The sequence below is a fragment of the Bubalus kerabau genome, chromosome 14 (genome assembly GCF_029407905.1).
Source record: "Bubalus kerabau isolate K-KA32 ecotype Philippines breed swamp buffalo chromosome 14, PCC_UOA_SB_1v2, whole genome shotgun sequence".
NCBI classification, from domain to species: Eukaryota; Metazoa; Chordata; class Mammalia; order Artiodactyla; family Bovidae; genus Bubalus; species Bubalus kerabau.
The window spans coordinates 58,736,690-58,752,321 of record NC_073637.1 but is presented as its reverse complement, the minus strand read 5'-3'; the positions used below and the strand labels follow the sequence as shown (position 1 = coordinate 58,752,321).

Sequence of the window (15,632 nt, the reverse complement as noted above, 5' to 3'; positions counted from 1 at the left end):
CAATCCAATCTTTCACTCGCTCCTTATCCTGCTTTGCTTTTCTTCCCATGGCTCCCACCTCCACATGAAATAAGGCACTCATCCACTTCTCTAATGCCATGATACCCACTAGGAAAAACACTGTTAGGACTGTGTACTGATGATTGGTACACAGCACTGCTCAGTAAACACCTGATGAATAAATTAAAATTAGTTGTCATGGGACTTGACCAATAGGACAGACTATTTCAGGTTAAGGGGGCATTGGTCAATCCTGTGAAAGACTACTGTCCCCTGCAAATGACATTTCCCCCCACCATACATGAACGTCTCCCAACTTTGTAGCTGAGTAGCCATGATTTTGTTCTTCCATTTATCACTTAAATATGATAATTGCATATTTTTCTATTAATATATTGCCTAATGTACAACATAGTGCAGACTTTAAATTTATTCCATTTAAAGCTGCAGGTTATATATGAATAGGATAACTTGGTCCCAACATGATTAATTCTATTAGTGAGCTCAGGGTGGGAGGGACAGAAGTGAAGACAGTTACATCTGCTAGAGGCCAAGTCTTCATTTTTGGTAGTCTGTTCTTTTATCCCTTGCTTCCTACCCTCATTGTTCAGTTTTTTCCCTCTAACTCATTGTCACCCTTTCCCATTATCTTTTTATGATCCCCTCCTCTTTCCTTCTCCATCCTCCTCTCTCTTTCTCCATATCTCCCACTAACTAAACTATAAGTCATTTGAAGATTTTACAAGAATCTTGCTCATTCTTTGAGAGTCTTAGAAAAGGAAGGAGGAAAGAGGAAGAGTGTGAGCTGCCAGATGGAAAAGGCTGCGTGAACGCACAGTTGTAGCTATTGGAAAAGTGTTCAGTTCTCGGTCATAAAACAATATTCCTGGGCTTACGATTCTCTTCCTCACCCTTCACATGACAACCACAAAATATATCCATGTCATTTTTGGCAATTAGTCTTAGAATCATTGGATTTTAGAACTGGACTGGATCTTCAGGATTGCCTACCCCAATACCCTCAATTTAAAATAGGAAATAGAGGCCAGGAGAGGTTAAGTGACTTGCCAAGGATCATAGAATTAATGAGCTGACAGGGTGCAGAGACCCAGATCGTCTGATCACCTGACCAGAATCCTGAAGAATGAGTGTCAGAAAAGCCCAAGGAACTCTACAGATTACATCATCAGAAATGAAAGAGAAGATAACTGATCAAGAAAAGTTTGGAAATGGACGCTTACTTCATGTCATATATCAGTTCATGACTTAAGATATTTTCAAATATCCTTTCATTGTTTTAAAGCAAATAAGCACTGATAGTTAAGGAAAAATAGGCTAAAGCATTACATTGTTGTTTTTAAATCTTACAGCCATTTATTGTTTCATTTGTAATAGTTCTTAGGGTAATATCTTATATATTTACTTAGGACTACTCCATTTTGCTGACCTCTAACTTATGCCTTCCAGTAATGAAAAGCAGCTGATTTTAATGTGTCCGTGCTCTAGTGTGAAGGAGGTTAAGGCTGCGTTTGTGTGCAATCAGGTTAAGACTGGCTCCAACAGGAGGAAAATCCATACATATGTTGAAAAGATCTGAAAAATGCCTGTATTCCCAACCTGATTACGACTTACATTTTTGCATGGTTTGTCAAAGCAGATCACTGAAATCAAGTCAAGATGTAAAATGGGATAAAGTGGTTTTCTTCTCCATTCTTCCATTAATCACCGTGACCTACAGAAGAAAGGAACCTTTTCCTCTCTCACCTGAGGCAAGGTGGGATACTCCACTGAAAGTTATGCCAATTTTTATCAATTGGTGCTCAAGTTCCAAAATTAATTTTCTAGTTTTCATTTTCTACATTTGTAAATAGAAGTTATTTTATTGCAGAGTCATTTTCCATTTCTATCAATTTTATGTTAGTTTCTTTTTTATAAAACAGAAAACAAATTCCAGTATAACTTTTAAACCTACTAACTGTAAAGGTTACTTAAAAATTGAATTTATTAAGCTGAATATGTTGATTCAGGGATTAGACAATAGCTTATCTCTGCAAATGTCTATCCTAATAAATAATATTTGGCAAAACCTAAATGTAAATTAAATAAGAGTTCATTACTGGTTCACTTGTCAAAGAAAATATTAACAGATGATACATAAACTTTTGTTTTGACATGATTTTAATTGCTGACAGTGTCAGGTTATATCTCTTAAGACAGTACACTGCTTTTGGAAGCATAAAAAAAATGCAATAAGCATTATAGGTTAAAAATCTAGCTGTTATCTACAAAATTCTCAGCAAGACCAGGGCTAAGTCAAAATAGTTTCTGAGGGGAGGGGGGCATGCTGGTTCTTGTTACACATAAGCATGTTTGTTATAGGAGCATTTTCAGGTTAATTTTTGCTATTAACGTAAACCACAATTGGGGGACCATGTTGCTGGAAAAGAAGTGGGGGGTAGTTATATAAACAATATACAACAAAGAAAGCCTTTATTCCCAATACCTGAATACATCAGGTTTGTTTTTAGGCACAAGGTTGCAGGTTAAATGCTCTCAGCTATCCAAGAAGTGGCTTATTAGTTTTGTAAGAAAATATTTTCTTATATTTTGACTGAAAAATACCCAGTTTAACTGAACAAAACCATCCTTGTTAGTGCAAAGCAGACCCAAAAAAACTTTGTTTCAAAGACTCAGCAAAGAAAAGCAAAACTAATTCAAGAGGAAAAGCTGCTTTCCTAATAGTAGCTTCTGAATCTGGATCTAATAGTTCTCAAAAGGCCGACTGGAGTCTTCAAGTCTTAAAAGTTTTGTCTTCCTCCATGGATCACAGACATTCTCTAGGAGGCAGCAGAATATGGATATAAATCCATCTAAGCAGATATATATTCTTCTCTGGCCTACAGCCACAAAGCTGAAAGCTATGCCCCAACAGCAAGAATGAAGGCAAACGAAAGTTTTGATTGTTTCATAGGGCAATTTTCTACATGCAGCTTTCTTTTTTTTGCTCTTCTATTTTGTGCACTTGAAAAATCCTAACTTCATTTTTGGCAATGCGGCATCCGCTAGTGATAAAATAAACAGTAACAAGAGATTATGCTTTCAGAAGCACAGCATCAGTGCTAAGAACTGCATTTCAACATACTGACTCGGCTCCAGCCAGCACCTGAGCTATGTACACTTCTCCCAATTTGTAAGTGGGCCTAATCCTGTTATTACAGAATAATTACTGCAAATCAGCACAATTACTACAAAGACACAAATAAACATACACATACTAGTAGCTGTTTTCCACAAATTATTACCAAAACAGAGAACCGGCTAATTGTGGCAACATTAAGACAATGTTTATTCCTCCCAGTGTTTGGGCAAGTTTATTTTAAGTTGTCATCTTCAACTAGTAGTGATACAGATGATTTTACGGATTCCATAAACTTTTCTAATCTAAACTCTTCTCAACTGAAAGTTGGCTGCTTCTCTTAGAGCAACATCTGCAAAGGCCTGATTTCATAAGAACTGGCTTTTATGGTACATTAGTGAAAAAAAGAAAAAGAAAAACACTGACACACACATACACACACTTTTAGAAATCTCGTTTTGAAAGTTGATTTGTAAAGTTGTCTTCTAAATTACTTTCAAGGTATCATGAAATTAAACAGTCATTTTATATTCTTCACAATTTAAGCATTTGTCTCTAAGGAAGCTCGATGTGGAATTTTACCCTCTTGCCAATGTTATTATCAGGTTTCCTTCTTGGATAAATACTCTTTATTGGGAGCAAGGGTGATTAGGGAGGAGGAAAATCCAGAAAGCACATAGTCCACAATAGGGATTATCTGAACTCACCTCCTGGACAATGCCTCATGGCCATCTTACATCTCCTGGATTCGGCAATGGTTGGACAGGGTATCGTGTCTTTTGCTGGCTTTTTAACAATTTGCCGTGTTCTGGTTTCCAGACCCCACTTAAATCCACATGTGCGATTATTTCTGCTACAGGTTCCCCATTCACTCCAGTGGCCAACCTCACATCCTTCTAAGAGAGAAAAAACAAACACAGGTAACAATTTGGTATACATTTCTCCATTGTTACAAAATTTATATAGCAGTATTTCTCTACTCCTTCACTTTCAGATACCAAAAATTAAGCTGTACAGCCCACAAGATCTATATATACCTTTTGGGAAATGTTGGCATTATGGAGTTACAGATGGAAGTAAAAAACTGCCACATAAGTAATTTAAAAACTATTACTTTCTTTTTGTCCTGGTTCATTTTTTGATGGGATGCTAACTGGTCCACTCTAAAGACACTGAGTATATTATCTTTAAAAGATTCAACAGCTAAAACCTACAGTAAAATATACTGTTTTCATACCATGAAGAGGAGACAAAATTTTACAGGTAAATTCTCCATGCCCCCACTGAAATTCACAAGTGTGTTAGTTTTAGTTAGAAGTAAATATTAATACTTTATGAAAAGGATAGGGAATGTTTTCGCATTTTCTGATTATCTCATTTCCTTTAATAGGTGTCTGGAAACCACAGTAGGTATTTCTTATTCCCTAAATTGATGCCATAGTTTAAAAAGTAAACAAATATCAGATATTTGAAAATGTATGTTTTCCCAGGTATGTAAAAACTTTTAGCATCCTCCTTTTTTAACTTCATATAATGAAAAAGTAGGCTACTCTGCAACTCCCCTGGGATAAAAGAATAAAAATATACAGAGTTAAACCTCATCAAATTCACCATTAAAAGCCGCTAGTGTAATAGCAGAAGAGGACGCAGGCACAGAATCCACACACAATGAATATTTCTTCATCCAGATCTTATAAGGCATCATGGTGACTCTAAGGTTTTTCAAAGCTATTTAAGATTTTTATCCAGGGGAATGCATAGGACTGCTGTTAATTTGTTAGGACTACTGTTAATTTGGTTTTTTGTTTATTTATTTTATTTTATTTTATTTTTATTTTAATTTTATTTTATTTTTAAACTTTACATAATTGTATTAGTTTTGCCAAACATCAAAATGAATCCGCCACAGGTATACATGTGTTCCCCATCCTGAACCCTCCTGCCCCTCCCTCCCCATACCATCCCTCTGGGTCGTCCCAGTGCACCAGCCCCAAGCATCCAGTATCGTGCATCGAACCTGGACTGGCAACTCGTTTCATACATGATATTTTACATGTTTCAGTGCCATTTTCCCAAATCTTCCCACCCTCTCCCTCTCCCACAGAGTCCATAAGACTGTTCTATACATCAGTGTCTCTTTTGCTGTCTTGTACACAGGGTGTTAATTTGTTAATGCTTAAAAGTTTCATAAGAATTTCCTCTGGACTTCTATAATTGCTATGAGTCTCGCCTCTCAAAAACAAATCCAACATTTTGAATGTGCTCTTTTGGTGACTTTTCTATATTTTTCAATAGAGTGTTGCTTATATGCATGTATTAATTCACACATATATAGGAACATAAGCACACATTTCTTCAAAAATCTCTCATTTAAATGTGTTCTCTGCAAGCTTTCAAATATAGTTACAGACTACTTTGGTATTTATGCAGGAAAAAAGTTCTCAACTGAAGTCTCCATTTTAAAAAGATGGAAAGTCTCATTCATAATACATTGCTCTGTTGTACACCATACCAGATATAAAACATGGCAAATAAAATTCAGGCATGTTGGGGGTGGGGGTGGTGAAGATGCCATTACACTTGATTAGATTTAGCCATTTATCAAAACGTAGGTACTGACAGAGCTTTACATTTTAATCAGTGGCATTAAAAAGTGCCAAAAGGTTTTTTAAACACAAACCCCCCCCCAAAATTTGTAAAAATATGTATTCCTAATTATTATTTACAAACAGCATATATGTGCAGATTAAATTATGCATTCTACATACCTAAATTTAGCAAACTTGTTTTAATGCACTTTGCAACATGCAGTTAATCATCAACAAAGTATATGTGGCACAAAAAAAATCTCTTCCTAATTGATTTTTTTAATACAAATGTGTGGCTAAGCAAGAAAATACAAAATTAATACACATAATGAAAATGATAGACTAACCACATGACCCTGCTTAAAAAGTTCCTTCTAAACAAAATGTTCTTCTCTAACAATTACTAAAAAGATAGTTAAGAAATGGATATATTACACAGATCATAAAAACATTATTCTAAACATTTCAGTAGTTTAACCTAATGTTCTACCAGCAAATTTTGTAGCAAAATGTAATTTATGATACTACCCAATGGCAGAATGACTAAAGAACTCAATAGCATAGAACTTCAATAATTTTCAGTTCTAATTAATAACTTGAGAACCAATTCATTTTTAGGATGGATACATCCAGCATGCATTTTTTTCCCCCAAGAAACAGGTGTTAAAATAAAAGTGGAAATTTGAAAGTTACATGAAACACTACTCACCCACACATTCCATGGTTTCATCTAATGCTGCAAAACCATCTGGACATTCCTCAAAGCAACGGCCTCTATGCAAATAAAAGCCTACTTTGCACTTGGTACAAAAGTCTTTGCTAAAGCAAGAATCACAGTTTTCTATTCTGCATCCTAAAAACAATTTTAAAGAGAAAGAAAATTTCAGTCAAACAATTTACTGGTTTTGCAAGTAAAACTTTCATAAACTCACCATTGGAATTCTAGTGGTCAGAGAAATATGTGTTTAGCTCATTAGTTTCCTGATGCCATCTCCTTCTACATCACTCCTACCTCTTCCAACAGCTCACCACATCAATAGGCTGAGAAAAAATTGCAGCCCGGGGCCCTAGGCAGCATGAGATCCTGCAGAAATTTTTGCAACTATAAATGGGATTAAAATAAAGATTAAAAAGAAAAACACCCCCACTACAAATGACACTGCTGCTGGGATTGTCGTCTGTTCTGCTCTTCCAAAGACGTACTATGAAAAATGCAATGGAAACAATCTAATCAGTCTCTTCTGGTCCAAGACAGTTAATTAAAATTCTGTGATGAATTTGCTTTCATCAGCGGGTGTCAACCAGGAGGGGGACTGTAGGTCATTTTGTGGAAGACCCACAATGTGCCATACATTTCCACTTCACGACAGTCTGTCAGGGTGAGCGGTAGTACTCCTATTTTGCAAATAAGAAGCCTGAGACGAAGTCAAGAAGTTGGTAGTGGCTGAGTCGGTGCTGAGAGCCCTACACAGACTGCCTTCTAAATCTGTTCTCTATAACACATTAGCTGCATTTCGTTGGAAACAGTTGATGAAAAAGAAGTGCTTTCACGTCTGCCAGGTATGGTTTTGACCTTGACTCCCAGTTCTGACCTTCCCAGTTCTTGACTTTGAACAGCTATTTATACATGCCTCTCTGTGTCTCTATTTCCTCTGTATAAAACAGGGGTGTCACTAACTTTGTAAGGCTGTTGTGAGGATTTGAAATAACACGTGTAAATTGACTAGCTTATAATAGGTGGTCTGCACCAGTGGATTAGAAACATGTATTTTTCCATCAAACCATTCACATTACAACAAGGTATAAAGAGAAGCAATAATTTAGACTTGTACTCAAGAGCAGATTCCCTGGTATGCCAGTAACATCTGGGCCAGAGGTAATTGGCATGTATAAGTGAAAATAAATAGACTCTCAACTACTCTTCAAGGAGAAGGAAGGAAAGGTTGGAGAATTGGTTAATTGAAAGGTGAGGTTTTCAACAGATTACAGTACATTATTACTTGTAACTGATTTAATTGCTGGCAATTAACAGCACATAAAGCTCTATGAAAACTCCCTGGCAACCCTTTTACTCATTTAACAAGCCTCTGAGTAACTGTATTTGGTGATTTAATGATTCAGAAAAGCTTTCAAATCTAGTTTCTGCAACCAAAGATACAATTGAATAAAAAAATGTAACCAAAACATGAAATCATTGAATTCCAAAATTTTAAAAATTAAGAAGGCAAAGCCAGAATGTGGACTATAAACACTAAAAAAAGTTTCTGTTAAAACAATTACAATATAAATAATGACAGTTTCTAGACTTATAAAAAGACAGTGGCAACTCATCACCTTTTAATTTTGAGTCTAAACAGGACTTTATGTATTAAATGACCACCCTGAAGCAGCTAATTCAACTTCTAAAATGTTACACAAATTTACAATTGGAAAACCAACTATGTGTGGGTGAAAGTCCATAGTCAAATTATACTATTGCTCTTTTCGGAGAGGATGGTGGGCATAGAAGAACAGTTTATCACCCTATAAAATGTTCATTTGTAGTTTTAAATGCTGTAACCTATATTTTAATAGAACAGTGATCTATTGCTGGTCAGTAGCTTCTTAACCATGGTCAAAATACATGACCAGCCTGTCCACAAATTGTTGGCTTTCTTGCTACATTTTTTTTTAAAGCAAGCCGCCTTTCTTGTTAGCAGTATTATTTTCCAAGAAGTAATGATAAACATTCCAAAGTATAAAAGAGAACTAAATGGTGAAGAGAACAATGCATTATATTTTAAAAAAGAGAAGACTGTACACTTCATAAATCAGCTGTTATCTATAAGATCTGATTCTAACGTGGTCTGCACCAACAAGCCTTTTGGCCAAAAAGTTATAACAGTATGCATTTGGAAATAATTTTACAAGATCCTTTCCTAATCATTACTGTTACGTGTAGGTCCCTTTCCTCATTTCATCCCATGCTCCTAATACCAGTCCATAGAATGATAGGTATTCCAGAAATTCCACATTCTCTCTAAAGTCCCTTTTTCAGGTGTAAATCTGGCTAAAAGAAAGTTTAATTATTTGTTCTCAAATATAAGTACAATAAAATATTGATGCATTCAAATTGTAAAACACTTCAACCATGAAAAAGCACAAGGTGAATTATAAGCAATGACTGAGAATAAGCTCTAAGCCACATCATTAAATGAAAAAGGCAAGTGCAGGGTATATAGAATACGATGCAATAAAACCATGACACGAGACTATGTATGTCTGTATGGAGTAGCTTAGAGAAGTTAATTTGGGACTGGGAATAGTGGAATTTTGAAATGTTAAAAGTTATATTTCTGAGCTATGAATTTTTTAATTGTAATATATTTATGTACTAAAAGTAAAACAAAAATGATATTTCAATACATACTTGTGACCTACTTAAATATACAGAAAATACCACTATATTAACATTCCAAATGAAATTCTTTTGATTTTTACCAGGAAAGACTGAATAAAAAATTATTCAGTGCCAATTTTTTTTTTTTTTTCAGATTTGGGAGCATGAAATTATACCCCTTATAAAGTGAAAGTGAAGTCTCTCAGTCATGTCCAACTCGTTGCGACCCAATGGACTGTAGCCCACCAGGCTCCTCCATCCATGGAGTTTTCCAGGCAAGAGTACTGGAGTGGGTTGCCATTTCCTTCTCCAAAGGATCCTCCCCACCCAGGGATCGAACTCAGGTCTCCCACATTGCAAACAGATGCTTTTACCATGTGAGCCACGAGGGAAGCTATATATGATAGGGACCTACAGGTAACAGTAACGATCAGGAAAGGATCTTGTATATGATAACGGTAAACCTGCCTTAGCCTTCCAAATAATCATTTGACCATCTCCTGCCAGTATCCTTTGTTTTCACATGTTCAGCAGTGCTTTCCAAATCATTAGGAAAAAAGCTAAATATTTGTTTATTCACTGAAGCATTTAAATAATAGGTTTGATTGGTGGTAAAGAATCCACCCTTATGGCAGAAAGTGAAGAGGAACTAAAAATCCTCTTGATAAAAGTGAAAGAGGACTGTTCTATACATCTATGTCTCTTTTGCTGTCTCCCATACAGGGTTATCATTACCATCTTTCTAAATACCATATATATGCGTTAGTATACTGCATTGGTGTTTTTCTTTCTGGCTTACTTCACTCTGTATAATTGGCTCCAGTTTCATCCACCTCATTAGAACTGATTCAAATATATTCTTTTTAATGGCTGAGTAATATTCCATTGTGGATTCATGTTGATGTATGGCAAAACCAATACAATATTGTAAAGTAAAAAAAAAGTGAAAGAGGAGAGTGAAAAAGTTGGCTTAAAGCTCAACATTCAGAAAACGAAGATCATGGCATCTGGTCCCATCACTTCATGGGAAATAGATGGGGAAATAGTGGAAACAGTGGCTGACTTTATTTTGGGGGGGCTCCAAAATCACTGCAGATGGTGATTGCAGCCATGAAATTAAAAGATGCTTATGCCTTGGAAGGAAAGTTATGACCAACCTAGATAGCATATTCAAAAGCAGAGACATCACTTTGCCAACAAAGGTCCATCTAGTCAAGGCTATGGTTTTTCCAGTGGTCATGTATGGATGCGAGAGTTGGACTGTGAGGAAAGCTGAGTGCCGAAGAATTGATGGTTTTGAACTGTGGTGTTGGAGAAGACTCTTGAGAGTCCCTTGGACTGCAAGGAGATCCAACCAGTCCATCCTAAAGGAGATCAGTCCTGGGTGTTCATTGGAAGGACTGATGCTGAGGCTGAAACTCCAATACTTTGGCCACCTGATGTGAAGAGTCGACTCATTGGAAAAGACCCTGATGCTGGGAGGGATTGGGGGCAGGAGGAGAAGGGGATGACAGAGGATGAGATGGCTGGATGGCATCACCAACTCGATGGACATGAGTTTGAGTGAACTCTGGGAATTGGTGATGGACAGGGAGGCCTGGCGTGCTGCGATTCATGGGGTTGCAAAGAGTTGGACATGACTGAGCGACTGAACTGAACTGAAAGAATCCACCTGCAATGAGGGAGATACAGGCTCAGTTCGTAGGTCCAGAAGATCCCCTGGAGAAGGGAATGGCAACTGACTCCAGTATGCTTGCCTGGAGAATCCCATGGACAGAGGAGCCTGGCAGGCTACAGTCCATGAGTTGCAAAGAGTCAGACATGACTGAGGGACTGAGCATGAATCCAATAACAGCCTTTGCTAGAACTACAGGCTTCCCTGGTGGCTAAGATGTTGAAGAATCTTCCTGCAATATAGGAGATTGGGTTCGATTCCTGGGTAGGGGAAATCCTGTGGAGATGGAAATGGTTATCTACTCCAGTATCCTTGCCTGGAGAATTCCATGGACAGGTGAGCTTGGCAGGCTGCAGTCCATGAGGAAATGAGCTGGACATGACTGAATAACTAACACTTTCACTTTTAACTTTTGATTGGTGCCAAGTTGTAATGGTTCCAAATCGGGAAAGGAGTACATCAAGGCTGTATATTGTCACCCTGCTTATTTAACTTATATGCAGAGTACATCATGCAAAATGCTGGACTGGATGAAGCACAAGCTGGAATCAAGATTGCCGGGAGAAATATCAGTAACGTCAGATAAGTAGATGACACCAGCCGTATGGCAGAAAGAGAAGAGGAACTGAAAAGCCTCTTGATGAAAGTGAAAGAGGAGAGTGAAAAAGTTGGCTTAAAACTCAACATTCAAAAAACTAAGATCATAGCATCTGGTCTCATCACTTCATGGCAAATAGATGGGGAAACAGTGGAAAAAGTGGCTGACTTTATTTTTCTGGGCTCCAAAATCACTGCAGATGGTGACTGCAGCCATGAAATTAAAAGATGCTTACTCCTTGGAAGGAAAGTTATGACCAACCTAGGCAGCATATTAAAAAGCAGAGACATTACTTTACCAACAAAGGTCCATCTAGTCAAAGCTATGGTTTTTCCAGTGGTCATATATGGATGTGAGAGTTGGACCATAAAGAAAGCTGAGTGCCAAAGCATTGATGCTTTTGAACTGTGGTGTTGGAGAAGACTCTTGAGAATCCCTTGGACTGCAAGGAGATCCCACCAGTCCATCCTGAAGGAGATCAGTCCTGAGTGCTCATTGGAAGGACTGATGTTGAAGCTAAAACTCCAATACTTTGGCCACCTGATGTGAAGAACTGACTCATTGGAAAAGACTCTGTTGCTGGAAAGATTGAAGGTGGGAGGAGAAGGGGACGGCAGAGGATGAGATGGCTGGATGCATCACCCCTGCCTGGCATGGTGCAGTCCATGGGGTTGCAAAGAGTCAGACATGACTGAGCTGAACTGAACTGAAGTTGTAATGTGATCCAAAGCTCCTCTGACCTTCACACCTTCCTGGTCTCAGTCACTCTTTGCCATAACATAAAACCAAAGCAGGTCAGCTACACATTGAGCAACCTGAACTGACACAAGTAATTTAATCGTAAACACCTTGGAATCGAAAGTTTTTTTAAAGCTAACAACTGCATAACACACCTCAGCCCCTGAAAGCCTTTGCTCCCTGGCTTCAGGTCCATCCACAACCCCTTGCCCAGGTCAGCCACTTGTCTTGAAACTGAAGCGCGTTCTAGAAAACCACCATTTGTGCAGCCTCATAGATCTGTCCTTTCCCCTCCAGCCAGAAGCCTCTCCCCAAAATTCTTAAGCTTTAAACAGCTCATATTCACGTCAATTCTATTAACTCATTTTTATACAAAAGTATATTTTTATATAAAAGTAAAACATCCTCATTACAAATAAAAATTCAAAACAATACAGAAGCTTTAACAGAAAATACAGAAATATTCTTTCTTACCTGAATGACACACCATGTCTACTCCCCAGAAATAGCCTCTGTATTAAAACTTCAGGAAAATCTTTATGTCCATTTTGTAAACAAGTGAGTTTCAAAATACCAATGGGATCATTCAATACACTGGTAAGCTTTATAAAACTTCATACTGCCTAAGAAAATAGGTTTATCAAACTTGACTAAACATGAGTCTTGTCTATAAAAATCTGGGCTTTAAGTCCCTGTTCAGAAATACAAGACCCTGCTTTATCCAACGTACACGTTTCTAAATTACAGTGCCTCCTCAAAAATGTAATCCACCGAAGGAGGACTGCCAGTGTCGGTTTAAGTAAAACACTGTCCAAGTAAAACTGTGTCCAAATGCTAACTGATAGGGCTGTCATTTGGCAAGGGAGGCTCGCTCCAGCCAAGAAACAGAAAAATAGCCCGGGTATCCCTTCTGTCCTCCCACAGTATCCATACTGGCTCCATTATAACAGTTCTCAAATTATGCTCTAGTTCAGTTCAATAGTTCATTCCAAACATTCTCAAAAAAATGGGAGAATGTGCCAGGCATTGTGCCATTTTATGAGAACATAAAATTATAAGACTCGTTCCCTGTCCTGAAGGTGCAAAAGCTAAAGAGAAGGGGCCATGTGGCACTTTCAGGGCATTGCAACATAGCCTGAGATATCAGAAGCATGTGCTGGGTACATTAGAGGCAGAGAAGAAAGATCCATTTCTCTTCTGCTATTACAAACTTGATTTTTTTTTTCCAGTCTCTGAATTCCTTGTTTCTAACACAGTGCCGGACACATGGTTGAGTTTTAGTGCTTGCCAAGAGAATGCCATTTAAAAACTCAATTCCTTTATATTTAAAAACTCATTTGAATGTTTAATATGAGATGGCTTGCACATGCACTGTAAATGTCTTTAATATAAAAATAAAAACCATGGCTGCTAGTAAAAGACTACAAATCGTATTGGAGGAACAAATAGTCCAACATCTGAAAACAATTATAATGAGAACGTAAATATGCAAGTGTGGCAGGTCATAGGAGCTATGGACGTTGGAACCTCTGCTGAGCAGGTGTGAGATAAAGGGGAGAGAAGAATCCAAAGAGGGCAACTCCATCTATAAAACATATTGGAAATGGTTCCCATGGTGTGTGATGGTCCCTGAAGGAGGGCGAGAATGAACTGCAGGTTAGATGGAGGGGGTTACTTGAGTTTAGATGGATCTGGGTGGGGAATTTCACCTCTTATTTTGTTTAGTTTCAAAAAAGGAGGTAAAATTGTAAACTACCTCTACTTTGTGTGGTTTTAAGTATTTGAGTAACAAATGAAGAAAAATGAAGTTCCAGATTAGGTCTTCATCTAACTAGATGTAAGAGGTCCCCATAGACTGCGCATGGCTGTTTTATCCCCTCACTTCAACAGATAAGAGCCCCTCAGGGCCAGACATCAGGATGGTAGCTAGTGCATGCGTGCTAAATTGCTTCAGTTGTGTCCAACTCTTTGCAACCTAGAGGCATAGATAAAAAAGCAAAGTTCCTGCACTTCAGGATCTTCTGTCTACTAATAGAAAAGGTACCCAGACAGGCAACAAGGAAATAATGTAACTATGCTTAAGTTTATACAGGGTGAGCTGGGGAGAGCTTATTTTCAGCTAACCAGGTGGTGCTAGAATTAAAGAACTTGCCTGCCAATGCAGGAGACATAAGAGATGCAGGTTCAGTCCCTGGGTTGGGAAGATCCCCTGGAGGAGGGCATGGCAACCCATTCCAGGATTCTTGCCTGGAAAATCCCATGGACAGAGGAGCCTGGCAGGCTATGGTCCATAGGGTCGTGAGAAGTCAGACATGACTGAAGCAACTTAGCACGCGTGCATACAAGCTTCTTGAAAGCAGGAAGAGTGTGGAAGTAAGGAAAAACCACTGAGAGGTTCATACTCTAAGAGCTAACAGTCACGGGAAAAGGAGTTACAATGAATCAACAGAACCAACAAACTGGGTGGAGGAGAAGGTGATCCCCCCCACCCCTCTCCTCTTCCTTTGGTGCCTCACTACTCAGGGCCTTGACACCCCGAGAGGGTTTACTATCTCCCCAGCAAAATCTAGATGACAAAAACCATCTCTTATTTGAATATCACGGTGTGGCTAACAATATAAACAGAAAAATGAAAACCTTAAATGAAAAACAAAAAAATCAACCTTTGCTCAACTCAACTGTGGAAAATGTAATTCGTAATTCTATAGGTTACAATCAATTATTGGAGAAAGGGAGGAATCAGTGAGGTAGAGAGGACCTCAGACACACATTGAGGAACCTGTTATTTCTTGGTCACCAGGGCTGTGGGCCTCAGGCTCCTCAGTACGTCATGAGTATCCGATCGCGTATGGTTCTCTAATCATCCTTTAGTGTTGGCACCTCGATTCAGAACCTGGCAGACACACCCACACAGAAACAGGGTGCAGGGGGTAAGGGCATTTGGTCTTCAGGTTGCAGTTGCAAGGATCAAAGAACATCAAGTCAACCCCTGGAAAACTAGAGGTTTCTAGGCTCAGTTTTCACTCAACTTTGAACAGAAATTAAAGGAACAGGTTGTTTCAAAAGACATTTGAAATTAGACTTTAAGCAGCTGTTTCACATGGAAAGTAGTAGACTGTGCGACTTCATATGAGGTTTCTTAAAATTGTTTAAATATTTTTAGGCTTCTCTAACAACTTCAAATACTGCTGTTTAACATTCCTTCTCAAAACATGCAATGGTTTATAAATATCCCTAAATAAAGCTCTTCAGCTTTATGTTACCCAGGTCACTCCTCTGCAATGTGCACTATTGCAGTGATCCCATTCGAGTAGGGGCTGATGAACACTTATGACTTAAAATCTAAAATTAAATTTTTTCTGGTAAGGTCTAGTTACACATAGCTCATGAGAAACTTCATTATAGATCAACCTAAAGTAAAAAAAAGGACAGATTCAGAGGCTTCAGGACTCAGTGTTTGATACTTACAACTGTGCTATTTGAATGATGATGCAGAAACCCAGCATTAATTTCACTAA

At 38.1% G+C, this 15,632-nt stretch overlaps 1 protein-coding gene across 17 annotated transcripts in view; it reads right to left on the bottom strand.

The window, feature by feature from the left end:
• RSPO2 (R-spondin 2) overlaps nt 1-15,632 on the bottom strand; it is a 181,737-nt gene that overhangs the window by 52,598 nt on the left and 113,507 nt on the right. For 13 of the 17 annotated variants that reach the window (XM_055546434.1, XM_055546443.1, XM_055546427.1 and 10 more), the window contains 2 exons: nt 6,434-6,577; nt 3,844-4,032 (listed from right to left, as the gene is read on the bottom strand). In XM_055546434.1, coding sequence (XP_055402409.1) covers nt 3,844-4,032; nt 6,434-6,577 — 333 coding nt within the window. Of the gene's footprint in view, nt 1-1,632; nt 1,733-2,160; nt 2,838-2,889; nt 3,063-3,843; nt 4,033-6,433; nt 6,578-12,588; nt 12,848-15,632 lie in introns of those variants that run through there. The other 4 variants (XR_008702334.1, XM_055546439.1, XM_055546436.1 and 1 more) reach the window with 4 other exon arrangements.